The sequence below is a fragment of the Phoca vitulina genome, unplaced genomic scaffold (genome assembly GCF_004348235.1).
Source record: "Phoca vitulina isolate PV1807 unplaced genomic scaffold, GSC_HSeal_1.0 scaffold4, whole genome shotgun sequence".
NCBI classification, from domain to species: Eukaryota; Metazoa; Chordata; class Mammalia; order Carnivora; family Phocidae; genus Phoca; species Phoca vitulina.
In genome coordinates, this window is record NW_022589707.1 from 6,145,308 (window position 1) to 6,166,787 (window position 21,480).

General features: G+C 45.5%; 1 protein-coding gene across 3 annotated transcripts in view; it reads left to right on the forward strand.

Annotated features, from left to right (window-relative positions):
* DENND11 (DENN domain containing 11) overlaps positions 1-21,480 on the forward strand; it is a 44,707-nt gene that overhangs the window by 933 nt on the left and 22,294 nt on the right. For all 3 annotated transcript variants that reach the window (XM_032401438.1, XM_032401437.1, XM_032401436.1), the window contains exons 2-3: positions 15,879-15,978; positions 16,927-17,085. In XM_032401438.1, coding sequence (XP_032257329.1) covers positions 15,884-15,978; positions 16,927-17,085 — 254 coding nt within the window. In that variant the 5' untranslated portion in view covers positions 15,879-15,883. The remainder of the gene's footprint in view (positions 1-15,878; positions 15,979-16,926; positions 17,086-21,480) is intronic.

Genomic DNA, 21,480 nt, shown 5'->3' on the forward strand with positions numbered 1-21,480 from the left:
TTGTTCGCTGCGCCCTCCGAACGCCTCTTCTTCCCGTCCCGCGGCCCGCGCCCCGCGCCCCGCTCCCCACAGCCTTGTTTGCACTTCTCCAGTGCCGGAGGATCCTGTTTGCGGCCCCGGGCGCGCTGGCTTTTGTTTTCTTGCTTGGCTGAAAGGTTTTTTCCATCAAGAGCAGAAACGCCCCCCAGGTGAACTCCTGAAACGGATTGTATTGAGCTTCCAGGTTCTCTGCTTCCCCGCCCTCGCTCCCCATCACTCACCCCCGCACCGTAACTTTCCAAGCAGCCAAGTTCACTTGCTCTGACAGCATCGTTTGGAGGAATTAGTGCAGGGAGCATTAAGGGATGGGACTGGGGGATTAAGCCGGAGACGGATTAAAGGAGAAGCCTCCTCAACTAGACTCTTTCTGGTTGATTTGGAGACTCAAAGGGTTATCTAAAATAATCTTGGGCTTAGCCACCCAGGAAGGAAGTGTCCAAGTGAACGGTAAGAGACTTCATGGGGGTTCAAAGGTGAGTAAATACGCTCTCTCGGAAAGCCTCAGGTGGTCGGTGAGGGGGCTCAAGGCCCAGCGCATCTGCTCTCAGCACTGAAGGAAGGAGGGCTGGTAGTCCAGGGTCTGGGGTTTTAGGAAACCCAGGTATTTCTTTCTCACCCTAACTCCCCAACGGAGTCCTGGAATGTGGAGTGCCTCTTAGTGAAGGAAAAGAGCTGCTTCCTCCTGGTCCTCCAAGGATGGGTTCTGAAGAACCGGATGGGTTGCCAGGGGGTGGGAGGGGAAGGGTTGGGATCTTCAGATGGCAGAAGACACAGTTTCCTGGCCGGGTCACCGAACTAGGGCCAGGGATTATAAACCAGCAAGACTCAGAAAGAAATAGTGCCAACAGGTGGAGGGACTAGGCCTTTCTGACTCCTTTCTGTTCCTTGGCCCTGTGGCTTTCAGACTTTTTTGACTGTGACCCACTGTTGGAAATTAATTTCATATCACAGTCAGTGCACTCACACACACTTAACTGAAGTTTTATGAGGTAATACTAACCCCCTTCTACACATAGTACATACTGGTATTTTCTGTTTGTTTTTTTAAACACCTGCTGGTCATCTGGTGTCATTGGGACTCCCAGATACCAATAATTTGAAAGATTACTCTTTTGACCAAAGTAATCCTTTATTTATTTTTTTAAGATTTTATTTATTCACGAGGGGGGGGGCAGAGGGAGAAGCAGGCTCCCAAGGAGCAGGGAGCCCGATGCGGGACTCGATCCCAGGATCCTGGGATCATGACCTGAGCCGAAGGCAGACGCTTAACCATCTGAGCCACCCAGGCGCCCTTGACCAAAGTAATCCTTATTGCTAGACAAAAACAGATACTTTGTAACTAATAATATTCCTTAGGCCCTACCCCATCACCTGTCAGTAAATAGATGCAGGCGTGAGACTCATTCTGGGAAACGCTGAAGGATAACTAGAAGAAACAGCAAGGGAACACTAACAGGGCCTGATTCGGCAGTGGTAGCTCTGGCAGCAGGGTGTAGGGAGAGGAAGGAGAAGAAAAAGCCTGCACTAACCACAGATGGAGTTGATAAAATGGAAGAGCACAGCAGAGCTGGGACCCTTCCACTGCTTTGTCAGTCCCAGCTGTGACCATCGTTTGGCCGGGTTTGTGTATATGGAATATTTGTGTGTACATGTGATGGTGTGATGCACATACACACAAGGGTGGGTCTGTGGAACGGTTTTCAAATTAAGGTTAGTGTGGAAAGAATGGATTGTAACTGATTGCTAGACACTCTGTGCAGGCATTTGCTCTCAGTGGTGTTTCATGTAATTGTGAGCATCATTTATCCCCAGTTCATCCATGAGCAAGCAGACCAAGGATGAGTAAGTAATTTGAAAATATTAACTAGCCAATCCACACTTGGCTTTAAGTCCAGTTGTCTTTCTAGTGTACTGCATTGCCTGAACCTCTGTCCCCCAATTTTTTATCATTACTGTGTCTGGGGAGTAGAGAGGAAGGGAAGGAGCAGGGGGAGAGGACAGGGAAGAGAATGTGTGTTTCACTTTGGTGGGTTTTTGTTTTTTTGGAAAGCTGTTGTTAACCCTACCCATTTACTTGGCCATTAAGTTACCTGTCTTTTGTCATCTATCGCCGTCCAAGATGGTACTTGGCATCTTGTAGAAATACTGACAGTACCTCTGTAAAGTGAAAATTACATGGTACATCTCCCGAAGTGGAGGTTGGAATGAATGCTCCTGAGGTTTCCAGATCCTCCAAGGGTAGCACCAGCACTCAGAGCTCCTGCGCTGTCCCTTGTGTGATGGGTGAGGGAGTCATGGTCTGGAGAACTGCGAGGCCAACCCTCCGTTGCCCAGTGAGCTGGAGACATCATGGGACCAGGCCACGTCTCCTGGTTTTAGTTCAGTGCCCTCCTGACTCTGCTACCGAGGCAGATCTGCCGTGTGTTACTGTTTACTCTTGGTCCACCAGGAGTGGCCAGGTGGCTCGGTTACTTAGGGCGCAGTGCTAGTAACCTGGGTCCACCAAGACTTTTGCCCTTCCTTAGCCTGTCATACCAAAAATAGTAAAGCGAATACTGGCTTCTTTACAAAAATCAGGACGTATCACAGAACTTCTCACGTGGGAGAAATTGTCTGGATTTCCTCTTGCCTGCTTACCTCTCCACTCCCCCATGTTTCTTGCACCTGTGTCCTGTTTCCTTCCCTAGGAGCTCCTCCCTTCTCTCCAGACCTACCCAGTCATTTACTGCCCGGCCCGTGGCAATTCCATTCAGCTTCCCACCTGGCATATGTAACTGTCGGCGCCTGTGCACCCAAGAGGGCGAGAGACGTAGGAGAGAAGGCACAGCTGTGCTGCATCTGGGGGTGGGCGTGTCCTTGCGGTGAAAGGGGTCGAAGAGAGGGTGGGAGGGAGGAGTGGGTCCTGGTTGGGGTGTGGGTGGGCGTGCACGCGGCCGGCAGAGCTACGCCTCGTGATGCCCAGTCTGGGGTATGGCAATGAGACACTAGGTTTTCGGTTGGGCATCTGTAGAAAGAATCAGAGAAGAGGGTAGAGGCATAAAGAATATGATTTTCTTTGGATTCATGGCTTGAAAATTATGCTGGCCAATCTATAAATGATGTGAGGACTAGGGACGTCGGGTTCAAGTGAAGGAGAGGCTCTCTCTCCTCTCTCTCCTCTCTCTCCTCTCTCTCCTCTCTCTCCTCTCTCTCTCATTCAGTCTGTCCCTGGAGCAGGGAGCCCTTAGGATGGCCGTGCTGGCCATCTGGGCTACAAAGCTGCTATTGAAACCAGGCCCAGATGCTAACTATGCGAGGCAGGTGGGAGAGGTTTGGCAGCCAGAATCTTGTTTTTTCATTGTGTTCAACCCATGATTCAAGCCCAGATTTTTCATTTGTATTTTGTTCTTTGAGTTTCTAGTAAAATTTTCTTACTTTTTTTCTGCCCTCTGGTGTGTGGGCCTGCGGCGGATAAGGCTTTGTACACAATGTCTGACGCCAGTGAATCACTGGAGTGTTTCTTGATAAGAAATCCACTTTAAAAGGCTACATGCACTCCCCCCCCCCCCCCCCCCCCCCCCCCCCGCCCCGGGCCACACACACACCGAGTTATTTCGTGGGGAGCCTGGGGGGAATTCCTATGCAATGTGTGTGGAAGGCTGAGAGGAGGAGAGCTGAGGTTTTTTAAGATCCCTCTTTTCCCTATGTTCTTCCTGATGAGAAATGAATTACTACCTGTTCCTCCCTCAACCGCTACACCTCAACACCTGTTTAATTCTGTCTCAATGCTCCTGTTTATGTCACATGAGTGTATTTAAGATCACTCACACTAATTTTAACCTCCATATATTCCCCACGAAGTCCACACAATCCGAGCATTTTCTTTTACGCAGTGGAGATGAGGGGGCCGCGGCAGATTCGGGTTACGTGTGGTGGCCAAGGCACAAGCCTGGAGCACCGCTCAGGTCGCCTGACTTGCGCGGACAGTAAATGGCTCCAGCCATGGCTGGGGAAGTGACAAAGTAGAATGAGAATGGAAGATTTGGAGCATAATTTTGTGACACAAAGAGCAGTCCTGAGAATAGCCAGCTCAGAGGGCAAAGAGAGGGCCGGTGCTGCCAGTCAACCAGGAGGGCCTTAGGATGATGACCCGTGCCCCATCCTTTCTCAGTAGCTCCCTCAGAGGTCAGTGGAATACAGTTGTGGTTCATTTCATTCATCCCCCATGGGCAGAATCTTCCCCGGCTACTGGTGATGCACCTGCCTGTGGTTTTCAGGGAGAAGTCCGTTCATGGCCATCGGCTATGAATTCTGTTTCTTCCCTTAAGAGATGAGAGTAAAGCAGGAGTGGGAGTCATCATGGCTACCAGTTACGGGGGGGGCCCGCTGTGGCTGGGAGCTGGGCTGGGGGTTTTCAGGGACCTGGCCTCTGATCCTTCCAGCACTGCTCATCCCTGTCATGGTGAGAAAAGCAGATGCACTGAGCCGTTAAGCCATTTGAAGTCATGGAGCAGAGAGCGCAGAGCTCAGTGACAAACTGGGTCTCCGGGGCCTGCCCTCCCACCGCACCCCGCTGCCCAGGGTAACATGATACAGGGCCCGTGAAATGGTACAGTTTTTTCTACCTAAAATTAATTCATTGGAATTCAGCCATGGATTGGCCTAGGGCTGACTTGAAATCACCAGGATTGATTTCTTCCTGCCTTAAGTTTCTTTATACTGACTCTTCCTTTGCTTGGCGCATACTCTCATCCCAGGTGGTTTTAAAACCATTTAAGACCGAAAGTCAATAGAGGCTGTTTCCTTTTCTGGTGTTTGGAGTCTTTTGAGGTTTCTTCCTTCTCTGGCATTTGGTGGCCTCCTAAGGAAATGAGGGGAATGTGCTGTTGGGACTACAAGTACCCCTGGATTCTTGCCTTTCTTCCAGAGACAAGATTCCATTTTACTTCCTGACTGGAATTTGCGGAGGTGTGTATGCTGATGAAAAGAAGCTGATGGACCGAGTAAAAAAAAAAACATATTTTGGGGAGGAAAGAGGGGTGCAAAGCTCCGTCTTGAGGTCAGAAGGAGCTGTAACAGGACCATGAGCTGACACAGCCACTGTTTCTGATGTGAAGACCTCAAGAGGAAATTTTTTTCTTTAATTTAAATTCAACTGAATTAACATAGAGTATTATTAGTTTCAGAGGTAGAGGTCAGTGATTCATCAGTTGCCTAGAACACCCAGGACTCATCACATCACCCAGTTACCCCATCCCCCCAGCCACCTCCCCTCCAGCAACTCTGGTTGTTTCCGAGGGTTGAGTCTCTTAGGGTTTGCCTCCCTCTCTGTTTTCATCTTATTTTTCCTTCCCTTCCCCTGTGTTCAAGAGGAAATTCATGATTGGGAACCACGCAACAGGAGGGAGGAGGAGGAAGGGAAGTCACGTGTTTCCCCTTAGCGATCATTTTGGTTAAGATCCTTGCTCTGTCTACTCGAAATACTTTTTTTTTTTTGAAAGCCATTTTTTATTATGTTAAACACCATTATATCATTAGTTTTTGATGTAGTGTTCCATGATTCATTGTTTGCGTGTAACACCCAGTGCTCCATGCAGAACGTGCCCTCTTTAATACCCATCACCAGGCTAACCCATCCTCCCACCCCCTCCCCCCTAGAACCCTCAGTTTGTTTCTCAGAGTCCGTAGTCTCTCGTGGTTCGTCTCCCCCTCCGATTTTCCCCCCCTTCATTTTTCCCTTCCTACTATTTTCTTCTTCTTTTTTAACATAACGTATTATTTTTTTCAGAGGTACAGGTCTGTGATTCAACAGTCTTACACAATTCACAGCACTCACCATAGCACATACCCTCCCCAGTGTCCATCACCCAGCCACCCCATCCCTCCCACCCCCCACCACTCCAGCAACCCTCCGTTTGTTTCCTGAGATTAAGAATTCCTCATATTAGTGAGATCATATGATACATGTCTTTCTCTGATTGACTTATTTCGCTCAGCATAATACCCTCTAGTTCCATCCACGTCGTTGCAAATGGCAAGATTTCATTCCTTTTGATGGCTGCATAATATTCCATTGTATATATATACCACATCTTCTTCATCCATTCATCTGTCAATGGACATCTTGACTCTTTCCATAGTTTGGCTATTGTGGACATTGCTGCTATAAACATCGGGGTGCATGTACCCCTTCGGATCCCTACATTTGTATCTTTGGGGTAAATACCCAGTAGTGCAATTGCTGGGTCGTAGGGTAGCTCTATTTTCAACTTTCTGAGGAACCTCCATACTGTTTTCCAGAGTGGCTGCACCAGCTTGCATTCCCACCAACAGTGTAGGAGGGTTCCCCTTTCTCCGCATCCCCACCAACATCTGTCGTTTCCTGACTTGTTAATTTTAGCCATTCTGACTGGTGTGAGGTGGTATCTCATTGAGGTTTTGATCTGGATTTCCCTGATGCCGAGCGATGTTGAGCACTTTTTCATGTGTCTGTTGGCCACTTGGATGTCTTCTTTGGAAAAATGTCTGTTCATGTCTTCTGCCCATTTCTTGATTGGATCACGAAATACTTTGAGCTGAACTTTCTAGCGGGCAGCAGGAGCAGCACTGAGGTCCGCTCTCCCAGAGGCTGCACAGAAGCAGAAAGAAGGCTGAGGCAGTCCTGGCTGTCGGGGATGGGACGGCGTACGGCTCAGCGAGCTCAGGAGCCATCAGGCATCAGCCCTGGGAGGCGCCCGGCGCACACACAGCTGCTGGGCTGACCTGCAGAACAGCGAGTGGCAGGTTCACACCATCTGTGCGACCACAGCCAGCCTCAGCCTTGCCCTCTGGCTCCCCCTGGGTGACCGAGCTGCCCGCCCAATAAGCTGGGCAGTCCAGGTGCCTTTCAACAGGGACATATTTTCCTTTGCGTGAGCCCAGCCCCTGGCACATGCTGCCAAGTTCTGCTCTGCCAGTATTTATTGAATGGCTGGCTGGATGTACATAATGCACTTGGCCCCATGTGGCCCTTCCCTATAAGTTGTCTTTGCAGCTAACTGCGAGGCAGGGCCTCGAGGTGGGTCCACGGGTGGCCAAGAGGGAGGAAGGAGAGAAAGAGGGGGAAAGGCACTTGTCATCGTTGACTCCTTTCTCTTTGATTGATGAGCCCTCTCTGTCGAATCCTTCTGGGCTCGCCACAATGATTTTATTTTTGCAGAATCACTTTCCTTTAAGCCTCTACAAGTTGTATATGTAAGCTGGTTTCCAATTTTTTGCAATTAGTGTAATATTTCTGTTAAGCATGACCTTTAGCCACGGTGCCTCGTTATTTTCGATATTACTTATTGCACATTGCCTCCATTATATTTTGCTTTTGCAAAGTCCTTTCTGCTTACCTTCTGTTTTTTCACATCCCTATTATTTACACTGTGTTCCCCAATTTGTGTGTTGAAATTTTTTAAACCTCAGAAAAGTTGGAGGAATAGTGCAGTGAAAACTTAGAGTCCACCCCCATTTGTGGACAACTCTGCCATATTTGCTTCATCCTCACACAGCTCTGCTATGATGTGAAACATGCATTCCTAAAAAATCACTGTGCTGTTAAAGACTTGCCACAAAAGTCACATGGTTTATGGAGAAGATGGGGTCAGGGCACAGCACTCAGAAACTGTCAGTGACAAGTTTAAAAAAAGATGGGAACCGAATACAAATGGTAGGACAATTTTACATACTGTAACTAGTTAAGAAATACATAAATACTCAAAGTATGGCACTTTACCTTAAGACCTGACTTGGCGTATGAAGGTGGTTGTCGGAAGGGTTGAGCTTGTGATTTATAGTGACGTGGAAGCAGGGCTGTGTGACATTTGATGGACAGTAGTGACCCTAGAAATGACAGGTGCAGCTCCTAACGGTGAACTCGGGTAACGCGTGAGTGCTTGAGGTGTGGAGGGGGGTGCATTTTGTGTATTTCTGTGTGGCTCATTTCAGCTGGGTGCTGTTTTCAGCATTCACGTTGTGACCCTTGTGATCAAAATCGCGAATCAGCAAACAGGAAATCCCCTGTGATCAAATTGTCCCCTAATGTATCAAATGCTTTGGAACAAATTCAGCCAGCATTGTAGCAGAACTGACTATGTAGATAGGTATGCTTATCTTTTTCTGCTGAACTATTTGACAATAAGTTCCAGGCGTACCATTTCATTTCTGAATACTTCAGGAAAAATCTCCTTAGAATAACGCCATTTTCCTATATAACCATAATATCATAACCTAGGTTAATTACCCTAGGATTGGTAAATTCATCTATTAGTTTATTTTTTAAATTAATTTAACTTTTTTTTTAGACCAGTTTCAGATTTACAGGAAAACTGAGCAGAAAGTAAGGAGAGTTCCTATACCACCTTCCCACACAGTTTCCCTGTATTATTAACATCTAGCATTCCTGTGAGATGTTTGTTACAATTGATGAACCAATATTGATAAATTAACTAAAGCCCATAGTCTACATTAGGGTTTACTCTTTGTGTTGTATATTCTGTGGGTTTGAAAAATGCGCAATGTTATGTATCCACCATAACAGTATCATACAGAAATAGTTTTACTGCCTTGAAAATCCTCGGTGCTCCACCTGTTCATCCTTCCTTATTCACTGATCTTTTTACTGTCTCTCTCCAGAATGTCACAAAGTTGGAATTATGTAGTATGTAGCCTTTTCAGACTGGCTTCTTTCACTTAGTAATATGCACTTAAGGTGCCTTCATGTCTTTGTGGCTTGATAGCTCATTATTTCTACATAGTATTTTATTGTCTGGATGTCCCAGTTTGTTTATCCATTCACCTGTTGAAGGACACCTTGGTTGCTTCCAGTTTGGGGTAATTATAAATAAAGCTGCTATAAGCATTCATGTGCAGGCTTTTGTGTGGACATAAGCTTTCACTCATTCGATAACTGTGAAGGAGTGTGATTGCCTGATTGTGTGGGAAGAATGTTTAGTTTTGTGAGAAACTGCCAAACTGTCCTCCAAAGTGGTTGTACCATTTTGCATTCCCACCAGCAATGAATGAGATTTCCCATTGCTATACATCCTTGTTAGCATGTGGTGCTTTCAGTGTTTTGGATTTTGACCATTCTAATAGGTGTGTAGTAGAATCTTGTTGTTTTGATTTGGAATTTTCTGATGACATATAATTTTGAGCATGTTTTTCTTTTTTTTTTTTTTTAAGATTTTATTTATTTATTTGACAGAGAGAGAGACAGCGAGAGAGGGAACACAAGCAGGGGGAGTGGGAGAGGGAGAAGCAGGCTTCCCACTGAGCAGGGAGCCTGATGTGGGGCTCATCCCAGGACCCTGGGATCATGACCTGAGCCGAAGGCAGACGCTTAACGACTGAGCCACCCAGGCGCCCCTTGAGCATGTTTTTCTTATGCTAATTTGCCATCTAATTTGCCATGTGTGTATCTTGTTTGGTGTGATGACTGTTCCAATCTTTCATCCATTTTTTATTTTTATTTTTTTCTATATATATATATATTTTTAAAGATTTTATTTTTTTTATGTAATCTCTACCCCCAGAGTGGGGCTGAACTCATGACCTCGAGATCAGGAGTCGCATATATATATGTATATATGTGTAAATTGGGTGTTTATATTTTCTTAATGTTGTGTTTTAGGAGCTCTTTGGATATTTTGGATTTAAGCCTTTATCAAGTATGTTTTTACAAATATTTTCTCTCAGTCTATGGCTTGTTTTTATTCTCTTAATGGTGTCTTCCACAGATCAGAAGTTTTAAATTTTAATGAAGTACAACTTACCAATTTTTTTCTTCATGGATTGTACTCCTGGTGGTGTATCTAAAAACTCATTGCTAAACACAGGGTCACTTAGATTTTCCCCTGTGTTACCTTCCAGAAGTTTTATAATTTTGTATTTTGCAATTAGGTATACTATTCATATAGAATTAATTTTTGTGAAAGGTATAATGTCTGTATCTAGATTGTTTTTTTGCCTGTGGACGTCCATTGTTGAAAAGATTATCCTTTCTCCATTGTATTGCTTTTGCTCCTTTGGCAAAGATCAGCTGACTGTATTTGCATGGGTCTATTTCTGGGCTCTGTATTCTGTTCCCTTGATCTGTTTGTCTAATCTTGTCTAATCACTGTCTTTTTTTTTTTTTTTTTAAAGAATCTGTTTATTTTTGAGAGAGAGAGAATGACAGAGAGAGAGCATGAGAGGGGTGAGGGTCAGAGGGAGAAGCAGACTCCCCGCTAAGCAGGGAGCCCGACGCGGGACTCGATCCTGGGACTCCAGGATCACGAGCCGAGCCGAAGGCAGTCGCCCAACCAAGTGAGCCACCCAGGCGCCACTAATCACTGTCTTGATTACTGTAGTTTTTATACTAAGTCTTGGAATTGGGTAGTGTCAGTCCTCCTGACTTTTTCTTCAGTATTGTGTTGATTATTTGGGGCCTTTGCCTTTCCATATGAACTTTAGAATTAACTTTTCAATTTCCACAAATAACTTGTTGGGATTTTGATTGAAATTGCATTGGATCTATAGCATAAGGAAATGTGAAATTCCCTATGCTCAGATTGTTCTCTAATATCTCACTAATTCAGCAAGCATCCTATCAGAACTGACTATATACAGAAATACTTTTTTTTTTTTCCCCCTGAGCCATTTGAAAGCAAATGCAGACACGATGATACTTTACTCCTAAATTCTTGAGTATAAACGTCCTAGGAAGAAGGACATTTTCTTACATAACCACAATATCATTACCCCTAAGGTGATTAACATTAATTCGTTGATTAGCTTTTTTAAAAAATGCCTGTCCACAATAAAGCTGTTTTTCTTTCTTTTTTTTTAATTATTATTTTTTAAAGATTTTTATTTATTTGACAGAGAGAACTCAGTGAGAGAGGGAACACAAGCAGGGGGAGTGGGAGAGGGAGAAGCAGGCTTCCCACCGAGCAGGGAGCCCGATGTGGGGCCGGATCCCAGGACCCTGGGATCATGACCTGAGCCGAAGGCAGACGCCCAATGACTGAGCCACCCAGGCGCCTCTTTATTATTATTTTTAATACTCATCCTGTCCTGGGCTAAGCAGTGTGTTGTGTTAGGATCTGAAGATAAACAAGCAAAGTTCCTGTCTTGAAGGAGTCCCTTCTCCTGTGGAGATAGACATCTTAGACAGTAATTATGTTTTCTGGGGTGAGGACCAGAGTAGCTTCATCTACTTTCCTTTCGTTGAAGGAGTGTGTCAGCAGAAGCATCCTTCCTGCGAGATAAAGAGAACTATTCCCAGAGCTGTGTTCTGGAGCAGGTGTTCATTCCATGATTCGCCAGCCTGCCCTCGATGGAACTTTCCCCTGAGGGACTTGCATCCATCTAGAAGTGAAGAATGTCACTACCAGGATGTCATTTCCCTCTGTCTGAGTCTTTGAGTTTCTGTACAGTAAGGATTGGGCAGGCACAAAGGAGCAAGGATGGTGGCTTTGAGAACCAGGCTGAGGAATGGGGGCTTCATTCTACAGGTCAGTTGTATTGAGTAACACGGGGAATTGGCCGTGAATCCCAGGGACCCAAATGAACAGCGGCTTCATCAAGATAGGAGTCGATTTCTCTTCCATGCAACAGGAGATAGCTGGCCTAGGGCTGGAAGGCTGGCTCAGATCCATGGGCTCATCCGGGGACCTAGATTCATGATGGCTTGTCACCACATTCCAGGCAGCAGGATGGAGGAAGGGGCAGCGTACTCCCTCCCTGTGGGGTACTTCTTGGCAACTAGACACTTCTGTCCAGATCCCACTGGCCAGAACTGACTCATGTAGCCTTACCTACATGCAAGAAGGTACTGAGAAACATAGTTGTCATTTGAAAGACCATGTGCCTGGCTAAATATAGGATATTCTATTCTCTGTAAGAAAGGAAGAATGGATACTGAGGTCAACTTGCATCTCCTTGTATACTAGCATATTTTCTTTAAAAAAAAAAAATGCCTTCTATAAAATTAGTCCCTTAGGGTGCTTCTTAAAAATAGGTTTATTGGGCAAAAAATTTTGGAAACATTAAGGTCTCATAGAAATTCACAATGCAGAGTAACGTATTAAAGCCTCTGAGAAGTTCTGCAGTAAAGAAATGTGTCTGTCCTTGTTTAACCTGAGATAATTTGGCCGAAATCTCTTTTTAAAAATTTGTTTTCTTTTTCACAGAAGCCCTATTAGCATAAGCTTTGGGAAACACTGCTTTGGGAATTATTAAAGGTTTCTTAGTTTGCAGTGATGTAGACATTTTTACAGTAGTTCTACTCCTAGGGATGTAGTCAACAGAAATGTGTGCATATTATGTCCGTCAAAGTTTAATCAAAGAAACAGAACCACTAGGAGATGTCTGAAGGGATTTATTGCAAGAATTTGATCTTACCCAGTTGTGGGAGCTGGCTAGACAGTCTGTGTGAAGCTGCTTTCTTTCCACTTGATGATGGAGCTTGAACTCTACCGGGCGGGCAGTCATGGAAGAAGAGAGTATGGTTGGGAAGATGGGGAGAAGCTGACGCTCATGAGGATGTAGAGGAACCCAGGTCAGTCTGCCTCCAGCTTTAATGATGTGAGTGTCCCGATGAAGCTGATGCCCTTCGTTACGGAGCTAAGCACACACCTGGCTTAGGAGTCAGAGAAGGTGAGAGAGGATCCAGGGGTGGGTCCAGCATTTACAGGCTTGGCTGCCACCTCGCTGCCCGCGCCCAGTCGAGGTGGCCTGCAGATGAGCCACAATGCACGTGAGGTGCCCGACGCTTCTGTACCAGCCGTCTGAGTGAATACGATACGCGTACCGCTTCCTTTCCACATTGCGTGTCTCACCGGGAAACATACGAGGAAGGGAATTCTGAGCAGCGTGGTTCAGCCCAGCCAGGTTGACGCATTACAAAGCCACCACACGTGTGTTCACCCGATGACAAGCATAGGAAATTTTACAGCGGTCTGTTTGTAATAGCTTCAAATTGGAAATAAGCTAAATGTGCATCAGCAGTTAAATAGCCACTGTGTTCCATGCACAGGATGGAAGGAGTAAATGAACAGACTATTGCTTTTGTGTATCAACATGAATGAATCTTGCAAAAAAAGTATTGTGCAAAAGAAGACACAAAAGAGTACAAACTATGATTGTGTCCATATACATTTCAAAGCAGCCAAGCTAATTTACAGTGTTAGAGGTCAAGATAACAGTTCCCGTGGAGAGAGGCTTCTGATGTGCAGAGGCTGTTCTGCTGCTTGATCTGGGTGCTTGGTTACACAGCTATGTGCCTGTTGGGAAAAGTCACTGAGCCGGATAGTTAAGACTTGTGTGCTCTTCTGTACTTAGCTTCCAGTAAAAAAGTTGAGGTCAGTTAAAGTTTTAACCAGTCATGGACCAGCCGGGTTGGAGGAAAGAGACGCAGTTAGCTCGGGGAGAGGAAGCAGGTTCCGTGAGGGAGGAGGACAGAGTCTACCTGAGGGGCATCGCAGCTCTGTCCCAGGCTGTCCCTTCCTAGGCTGGCCATCTGCCGCCATCGTGAAGGGTTAGGGCCATGTACACAGAGGCCGAAGCAGGAGCTCACCAGCAGACTCGCCCACATGGCACGAGGTAGGGACCATGATCCCGTATATCTGGGGTCAGTCCTGGTACCTTCTTAAGTTCCCTGGGGGTCCTGAGGCACTCCACAGGCAGAAAGCCACTGAACTCTGGAGACAGGCCTGGATGGTAAGGGGAAAATATGGGAATACCTTTATCCCCAAGTTCACCCCTTTTTCGGAGTGTGCTGTGCTTTTTCTTATCGCTAACCCAGACACAACATCCTTCTCGCCTGTTTTATAAAATACTCATTTCCCTTTCCATGCTTTTTGTTTTAGCTCACAATTAGATTCATGATTCCTCTCTTGAAAGTAAACTATTTGAAAGCTCTTAGGCTGTGAATATGGGATTCGGTAACCCTCTGTGCTGTCTGCCGTGTTTGGAGACTGGATTCGCGACCTCACCGATGTGCCAAGCAATGATCCGCAAGTGCTGTTGGCTGCATTCCTGATGGCGTTTCTCATGCCTACGAAGTTTGTTCTAAAAGAAAACCCCGCAATCCCTGCCACCCCGGTTACGCTCACAGGGCCGCTGTCCATTCCCAGGCAGACCATCCCAAGGCCTGCTGCTTCCGCTGCCCCCCGCACCCCGAACTTTTCCCACCCTTCTCCACCTTTGGAAGGGTCATTGCACGCATTTCTCTCCCACCCGGCCAAGGCCAGTTGCTGAGGAACACGAGGCCTGTGCCAGGTGCTCAGCACGAGGGAAGCGTGCCAGCCTCTGTCTTCAGGGAATTCGGATCCCTCTGGTACTGGATACTCAGGAATTTATTTTTAATTATGTTTTTCCCTTCATTGAAGTTGGGAATTAAGTAGCTGGGAGCGATCTTACAGGTGAGTCAGCCTCCTCGCTTACTGCATTGCCCTCATGTTGCAGTGAGGAAACCAAGACTCCAAGAGGTTTTTACCAAAGGTCACACAGCTTGTAACAAAACCAAGCCTTGAAGCCAAGTCTAACCCAGCCCAGGTGCGTGTTTAACCGCTGCACCATCCACCGCCAGGTGACCGGTCTAGCCTCATGCAGGGAGTCCAGGCCAGGCCCCTCAGCTCCTGACAGCCCCTGCAGGGCACCCGCTCAGCTGGTTAGGGGTGACGAAGCAAGTTCCCTTAATGTCTCGTTGTTTCATCATACTTAAAAATGGGAGAAAGTCGAAAATGTGATGATTACACAACTCTCCGTTGAATTGTTTGCTTTGAGTAAACTGTACAGTATGTGAATTGTATCTCAGTAAAGCTGTTAGGAAAAAAATAAAAGTGAAATCTCACACAGAGCTTAGTATTTCTATTTTGAAAATTTTTGAATATGCAAGAAAATTTTTGAATATGTAGGAAATATTCCATGGTGCTCTGTCAAGTCTCTGGGTAACACTGTTAATTGCGCATATCTCTGATTCCCTCAATCTGATGGATGCTCATGCCTGCTTCATTCTAAAATCCCACGTTCTCCTCTATCGTGGCGTTTATCCCCTGGAAGTGTAATCATCCGGTCTCCTTGTTTATCCCTGGACTCTAATCTCTTTGAGGTCAGGGGCTGTGTCTTAGTTGACTTTGTAGCTCCAACATCTAGCTCAGTAGAAACTCAGTAATTAATGACGAATGAATGAGCCCCAAGGTTCTGGAAGCAAAGAACCGATGGCTGAACCTAGGATATGGGCCTCACCTGGGGAGAGAGGAGAAAGAGTTGGGGAAGGAAACAGCTACCTAGATCAGAGAAGTAGGAAAAGAGCTGTAGTAGTTTATCATTGGAATCAAGGAAAACAAGAAATTTTTGAGGAATTCTCAAATGCCACAAAGAGGTCAATGAAAATGTGAATCAAAATACAACTTTGAGGTTTGTCAAAGTCAGTAGCTGTAGAAGGACAAGATGGAGCAAGATCTTGGGGCCAGGGGCGGGGGTTAAGCAAAGGAAATGGGGAGAGAGGGTAAAAACACGCCCTTGGAAGTGAGGCCGTGAAAGGAAGGAGGTTTGGAAGTAATTAAGCAGAATGACATCACCAAAGACCATATCCTTGCTAGACAGGAGACTGTGCTCATCTCAAGGTGGAGATGGAAGGCTCCTTTAAGGCTGGTCTCCTGGCACTTTGGAGTAACCGGGGAACTCGGCCAGCATGCAGGTGGTGGATGAGATGACCCACTTGAGCGTCTTGGTGGCCGAGTCAGAAACGCATGTATTGGGCAGCCATATGCCCTCAGCTCCTGCCCAAGGCCCTCTTCTTTGAATGACTTTGTTTCTTTTAACTTAGATTCCTCCCTTTCCCCCCACAGGGAACATGGTGGAATGGTGCCTACCTCAAGATATTGACCTTGAAGGTGTTGAGTTCAAGTCTATGGCCAGTGGGTCCCATAAAATTCAGTCTGACTTCATGTAAGTATTTCAGAATGTAAATCTTCTCTGTATCATTTCCTCTTCTCTCATACTTTACCTAGAGTGTAAGGGCTCTCCTCAGGGAGGCTTCCAAAGGTGTGTGGAAATGCCCAGGAAATATACATGTAGTTTTGTGTTTATATCCCTTTTCTAGCAAGGAGGTCCCCAGCTTTCATTAGGTTCTCAATGGGTTTCATGACCCCTAAAAGTTAAGAACTATCAGAGGTTCTCTCCCTTTTAGGAAAATACTAGACCTCGCTTAAGGTTTGGCTTCATTGAAAGAATGGACTTTCAGTTCAGTTTGGGTTACCTTAAGACATTTTTGTGCCAAAACTTGAAATTCCAGCTTTTAGTAAGGCCGGTTTATAGTGCTGTGTAATTAAGATCCACGTGAGGACAGACGGCTAGAACATCAGGGTAGGGCCGAACGAGGTAGCTGGAATCTTCTCGCTGGGCTGCCACCAGGACAAGTGTGAGAAAGGGGAAGGAATAAAGTGACAGCTCTGGTCCTCGCCCTATTAAAAGTATCAGGGACTCAGGAAGTGAGGGAAGAAACCAACGTGGTTTACGCTCCTAAAACAGTACCATTCCAGACGGGTCTGAAGAGAAATCTTTGTGTTGGTTCCCTCTCATGGCTTGTGTTGCAGGAGAGGAGAAGGGATATGTGCATGGTCTGGGCGGCTGAGCAGCAGCCTTGCCAAGGTCAGGTCCTGGGTCCCGTGGGCTGACCCTCGGCACATCCCATAATCTCCTTGCGCCTCGGTTGTCTCGTCTGTGGGGTTGAGTGGCCTGGACCAGTGTTCCCCTGTGGTTCTAAAAATCCATCTTCAGGCCCTGGACACCGTTACTAGTTTTCCTCGGGACTGCATCTCAAATTAAAAAAACAAAGCCGAACAAAATTTCTCTCTCTGTGATTGTGAGCCGCGCTACGCGTTGGATCCGTTCTAGCTATTTCCGAAAGGGGCCCTTCTTCGGCCTGGCCTGCTTCGCCAACATGCCTGTGGAGAGCGAGCTGGAGCGCGGCGCCCGAATGAAGTCTGTGGGCATCCTGTCTCCGTCCTACACCCTGCTTTACCGGTACATGCACTTCCTGGAGAACCAGGTTCGGTACGTGGCTTGCATTCGTGTGCGGGGAGGCCACGGGGATGTGCCAGCGGGGGGGAGTGGGGGGGTGGGGAGGAGCTCTCTGAGATGAAGTCTGTGTGCTAGCAGGGCAGATGGTCTTCCACGAACCTCCGTGGCCGCATTTCACGCCTCAGGGGGTGGCCTCTCTGTCCTAAAGATTCTGCACATGCAGGGAAAGCAGGGTGGGTTTGTCTTCGCTTGTGTTAATGCTGTCATCAGTTTTGTTTAATGACGTAATCTGTTGACAGTTACATGATCTTTGTTTACCCTAAGCCGCAGGAAATACCTCCTTGCCCCAGGTAGGCAAACAGACTCTAAACTCTTCTTAAGCCTAACCCTTTATTATTTGGGGCTTTTATTACTACTTGTAATTGGAAAGGAATTTTTGACCGAAGCAGCAAAACTATTCATGATTTTATACATTTTTTTTATTACTCTAATTTCATTTCAGATTTTGACAGAGAAATCTATCCCTAATCCCTGAAGCATTATTAAAATTATGGCACATTTTGCCTCTTTTCTGATATTCATGTGTGTATACTTTTAAAAAATACATATACTTGGCAGCATGCTCTTGCATACATTTTTATACCCTTTTAAAATTTATCATTTTAATTTTCTTATATAACTGTCTTGGTCATCTTTGAAAGAACATGAAATTTGTTTGTGGGAAAAAAAGTTTATTATGTAAAGTGTATATAAAAGTATAAATGAGTTTTTTTAAAAAATCCTCCTGAATTTCAACACCAAGCTATCCATTGTGAATATTCAGTGAATGCCATTCTAAAATAGAAATAGTTTTACAAAAATAGGATTAATGCTTTATGAGGATTTAACTTTATCACATAGCAGGCTAGTTTGAAATACGTTGAATTCAATCTTCCTTATAGAGATCAGAGGAAAAGAATAATGAAACTGAAGGAATGGTCAAACTTCAAGTGAATTTTATTTTTTTACAATAAGATACATTATTTCTTGAAATATTCCTTCAAAGTTAAGGAAAAAGATTATGAAAACCACAAAGATAGGGTGTCATTCTTACTTTTATTGAGAAATAACATATATATTCTCAGCATAAGCGTCACTGGTGGTTTTCAGTGTTTCAGTTGTGGACACAGTCGGCCATCTTATCTACCGCCTCTCAGCTCCTCTGCCCGAGTTCACATCTCAGTTCTTACATATGGTGAGACCTATTCTGTATTTAGTTCTATAATCCTACTTCCCACCGTTCTTTGGTCTCGGTTCCATGTGTACCGCCACGGCCACGGCTTGGCTGTGGCTTGCTGTGTTCCCCAGCTCTTGATTGCATTTGTTTCTTGGCTGGTTGGGTTTTGCCATCAAGTGCTTTATTCTGTCCCCCATGAAAGGATCGTGGGTGCTGCCTTCCCTGAGGTCTTGCACCTTAATCACATGTCTGTCACCTTTCCTCTGGGCAGGTAGAAGGTTCTGGAATCTTTCCTTCTTCCTTTCGGGATGCTGTAAGTATTGCTTTGCTGTCTTCTGATACTGATTGTCTGGAGAAGTCTCTGATTTCTAGATCCCTGTAGATTCTTTACTCGTGAAGTGTCTGAACTTTCTTTCCAGGGATAGTTTGTCCCTTTTGATCTAGAGATATGTCTTTTATTTTTAATTTCAGGAACCGTTCCACCTTAAGAAAATATTCAACTTTCCCATTCCGTTTGTTTCTTTCATGCACTGGTTATACATGTTTTCTCTGCCTCGCCTGCCGCATTTATCATGTTGATGATTATTTTAATACCTCTATAATGCTAGAGTTGTCCCATAAGTTTTCTTGATTGTTCCCTGTGGTTGAGCATTTAGCATGTTTCTAATTTTTTTTTTTTTAATTGTCCTCTGCACTCTGGAACTGCAGAGAACACTTTCATATAGATCTCTTTTTCTGTTTTTGAAATATTGCCTCAGCTTTGTGTCTCAGAAGTAAGATTATGGAGTTAAAAAAACATTTTTATTGGGATCCTGACACTTTTAAAAAAATTATTCCTTTTGGAAAAAAAAAATAATTTTCCCAAGTAGACAATATTTTCTCATGGCTCAAATGTTAAAAATTATAAGGTGGCGTTATATTAGTTAGGGTCCTAGCTAAATGGCAGTAACAGAGGCCCCAAAATACAATGGTTCAAATAAGATAGAAGATTCTTTCTGATGTAATAGTCTGCTGGTGGGCAATGCTCAAGGTGGGAAGCCTGCTGTTCCCTACAATTGTTTAGGGACCCACACTTCTTCACTTGGATTGTTCTACCATATCCTAAGAGTGAAGTTTGTATTCTAAGATGTTCTCCAGTGTTCAAAGCTGCTCACCACTACTGTTTGCATCTAGTGCAGAGGGAAGGGGGAGAGCCCCTGCAGTTGTATCATCACTTCTCACATACCATTTTTAAGTTCTCCATCACAGAGAGACACCTGACAGCAAAGGAGACTGGAAGAAGTAGTCTCTAGGTTGGTGATCCTGTGATCGGTTAAAAATCGGGTGGTTCTGTTACAAACGAAAAAGGGACAGATGGATGTGGGGGCAAAATTAGCAGCCCCTGCTTCAGTTTGCCCCCTCTGACTATTCAGATATCCATGTGCACTCTTCTTCCCACATTAGAGAACATTCCTCCAATTCCAAGAGAGACCTCATAGAGGCTCATCCATTTAATGCTTCTAGTCTAAAATCCAGGATTTCTGTGTGACAATACAGGTCCCTCAGAAACTAAATAGGCTTCTGGTCTGTTTGCTTCCAGTCAGTTCCAGATAAAAGTATCCACTGCCAAAGATTTCTTTTGGGTCTTAGTTTTTAAATCACTGGACTACAGACTAGTTACTGGTGTCTGTTTTTGGCCTATCCATCTTTTCCTCATTTTAATGGCAACCACCCCGAGGCTGCACCCTAAATCTGATCTTTGCAAATGGGCGCGACTCCCGTGACTCCACTCTTAACTGGAGACTTTCATAGAAGCTTTGAGAGAAATTCTTACCTCCTGCTTTTGGGGTACAAAAGCAGTTGGCTTCCCCAGTCCTTTGGGATCCCCAAACAGTTGGAGTCTGAATTTATATTGCAGAACTCAGAACACACTGCCCTTCGGCTGCATTCCCTTCCATTTCGGCTTGCAAACCGGCCAGTTCTTGCCTGTTTGCATCTTCCTCTTGTAGTGGCTCCCTGAAAATCAGGAGCAATCAACATTTTATTTGTTTCCCCTGAAGTTACAAGTTCGGGTGACACAGGGCCTGTCTTCCAAGTTACTGCAGTTCCAACAAGTTTTGGCAACAGTGTAAAAAGGGCTCCCAGCTTTCTGGGCTGGAACACCTCTTCTCACCCCCTTCCCTTGCCAGCTGCTGAGCCAAAGGCCACAATGCTTTTCGGATACGGGGTAACTCATTTCTAGGTACCGTCTTCTGCTTTAGCTGCGACAACAAAGAGACCCAAGATACAGTAACTCAAAGGAGACAGACGTACGGCTTTTCTAGCACAACAGTCCCAGGGGGAGGGGGGGACAAATTGTCCGGGGGGGTAGATGTCTCTGTTCTGCTGGGTCGTCCTGGGACCCAAGTGTTTCTGTCTTGAATGCTCCTGTCTCCTAGAGTATTGTCCTTGTCCGCATGGTAGAAGCCGACCCACCGTTACCAGGTCATGTACTTGCGGCCTGCAGGCAAAGGAAAAACACAGGCATGCCCCAAGTTAAACACATCCCTTCTCCTTACGTGCGATTGGCCAGTTCTTCATTCGTAGCCACGCCTGGCGGCAAGAAGGTCTGCTGTTTGTGGTCCTTAACGAGGTGACTGTGTGACGAGCTACAATCAGAAAGATCTGTTACTCAGGGAAGAAGAGAGAGGCAGACTCTACCACTGGCATAACGTGAAAAGTCCAGGCCACCTGGGTGGGTCAGTGGGTTAAGCATCTGCCTTCAGCTCGGGTCATGATCTCTCAGTCCTGGGATGGAGCCCTGAGTCGGGCTCCCTGCTCAGCGGGGAGCCTACTTCGCCCTCTCTCCCTCTGCTCCTCCCCCTGCTCGTGCTCTCTCTTTCAAATAAATAAAACCTTAAAAAAAAAATAAAAGGCCCAGTTCCCATATCCATCCAATAATCTCGGTAATTACTGTCAATTTCCAAAATGTGTGTGTATATGCAAACACAAATGTATATTCTTTATCTGCCCCCCCTTTCATGGAAAGAGTATCAGGTTATCCATGTTGGTGTGCATGCACCTTGCCATTTTCAATGAACAAGATATCTAGGAGATCTATTCTTGTATCAGTACAGAGAGTTTATCATTTCTCACATATGTTGTGTATGTGCCCTATACAGAACCACACTTTGTTTAGCGAGTCTTTTTTATTGATGGACATTTGGTCATTTCCAGTCTTTTGCTGTTACAGA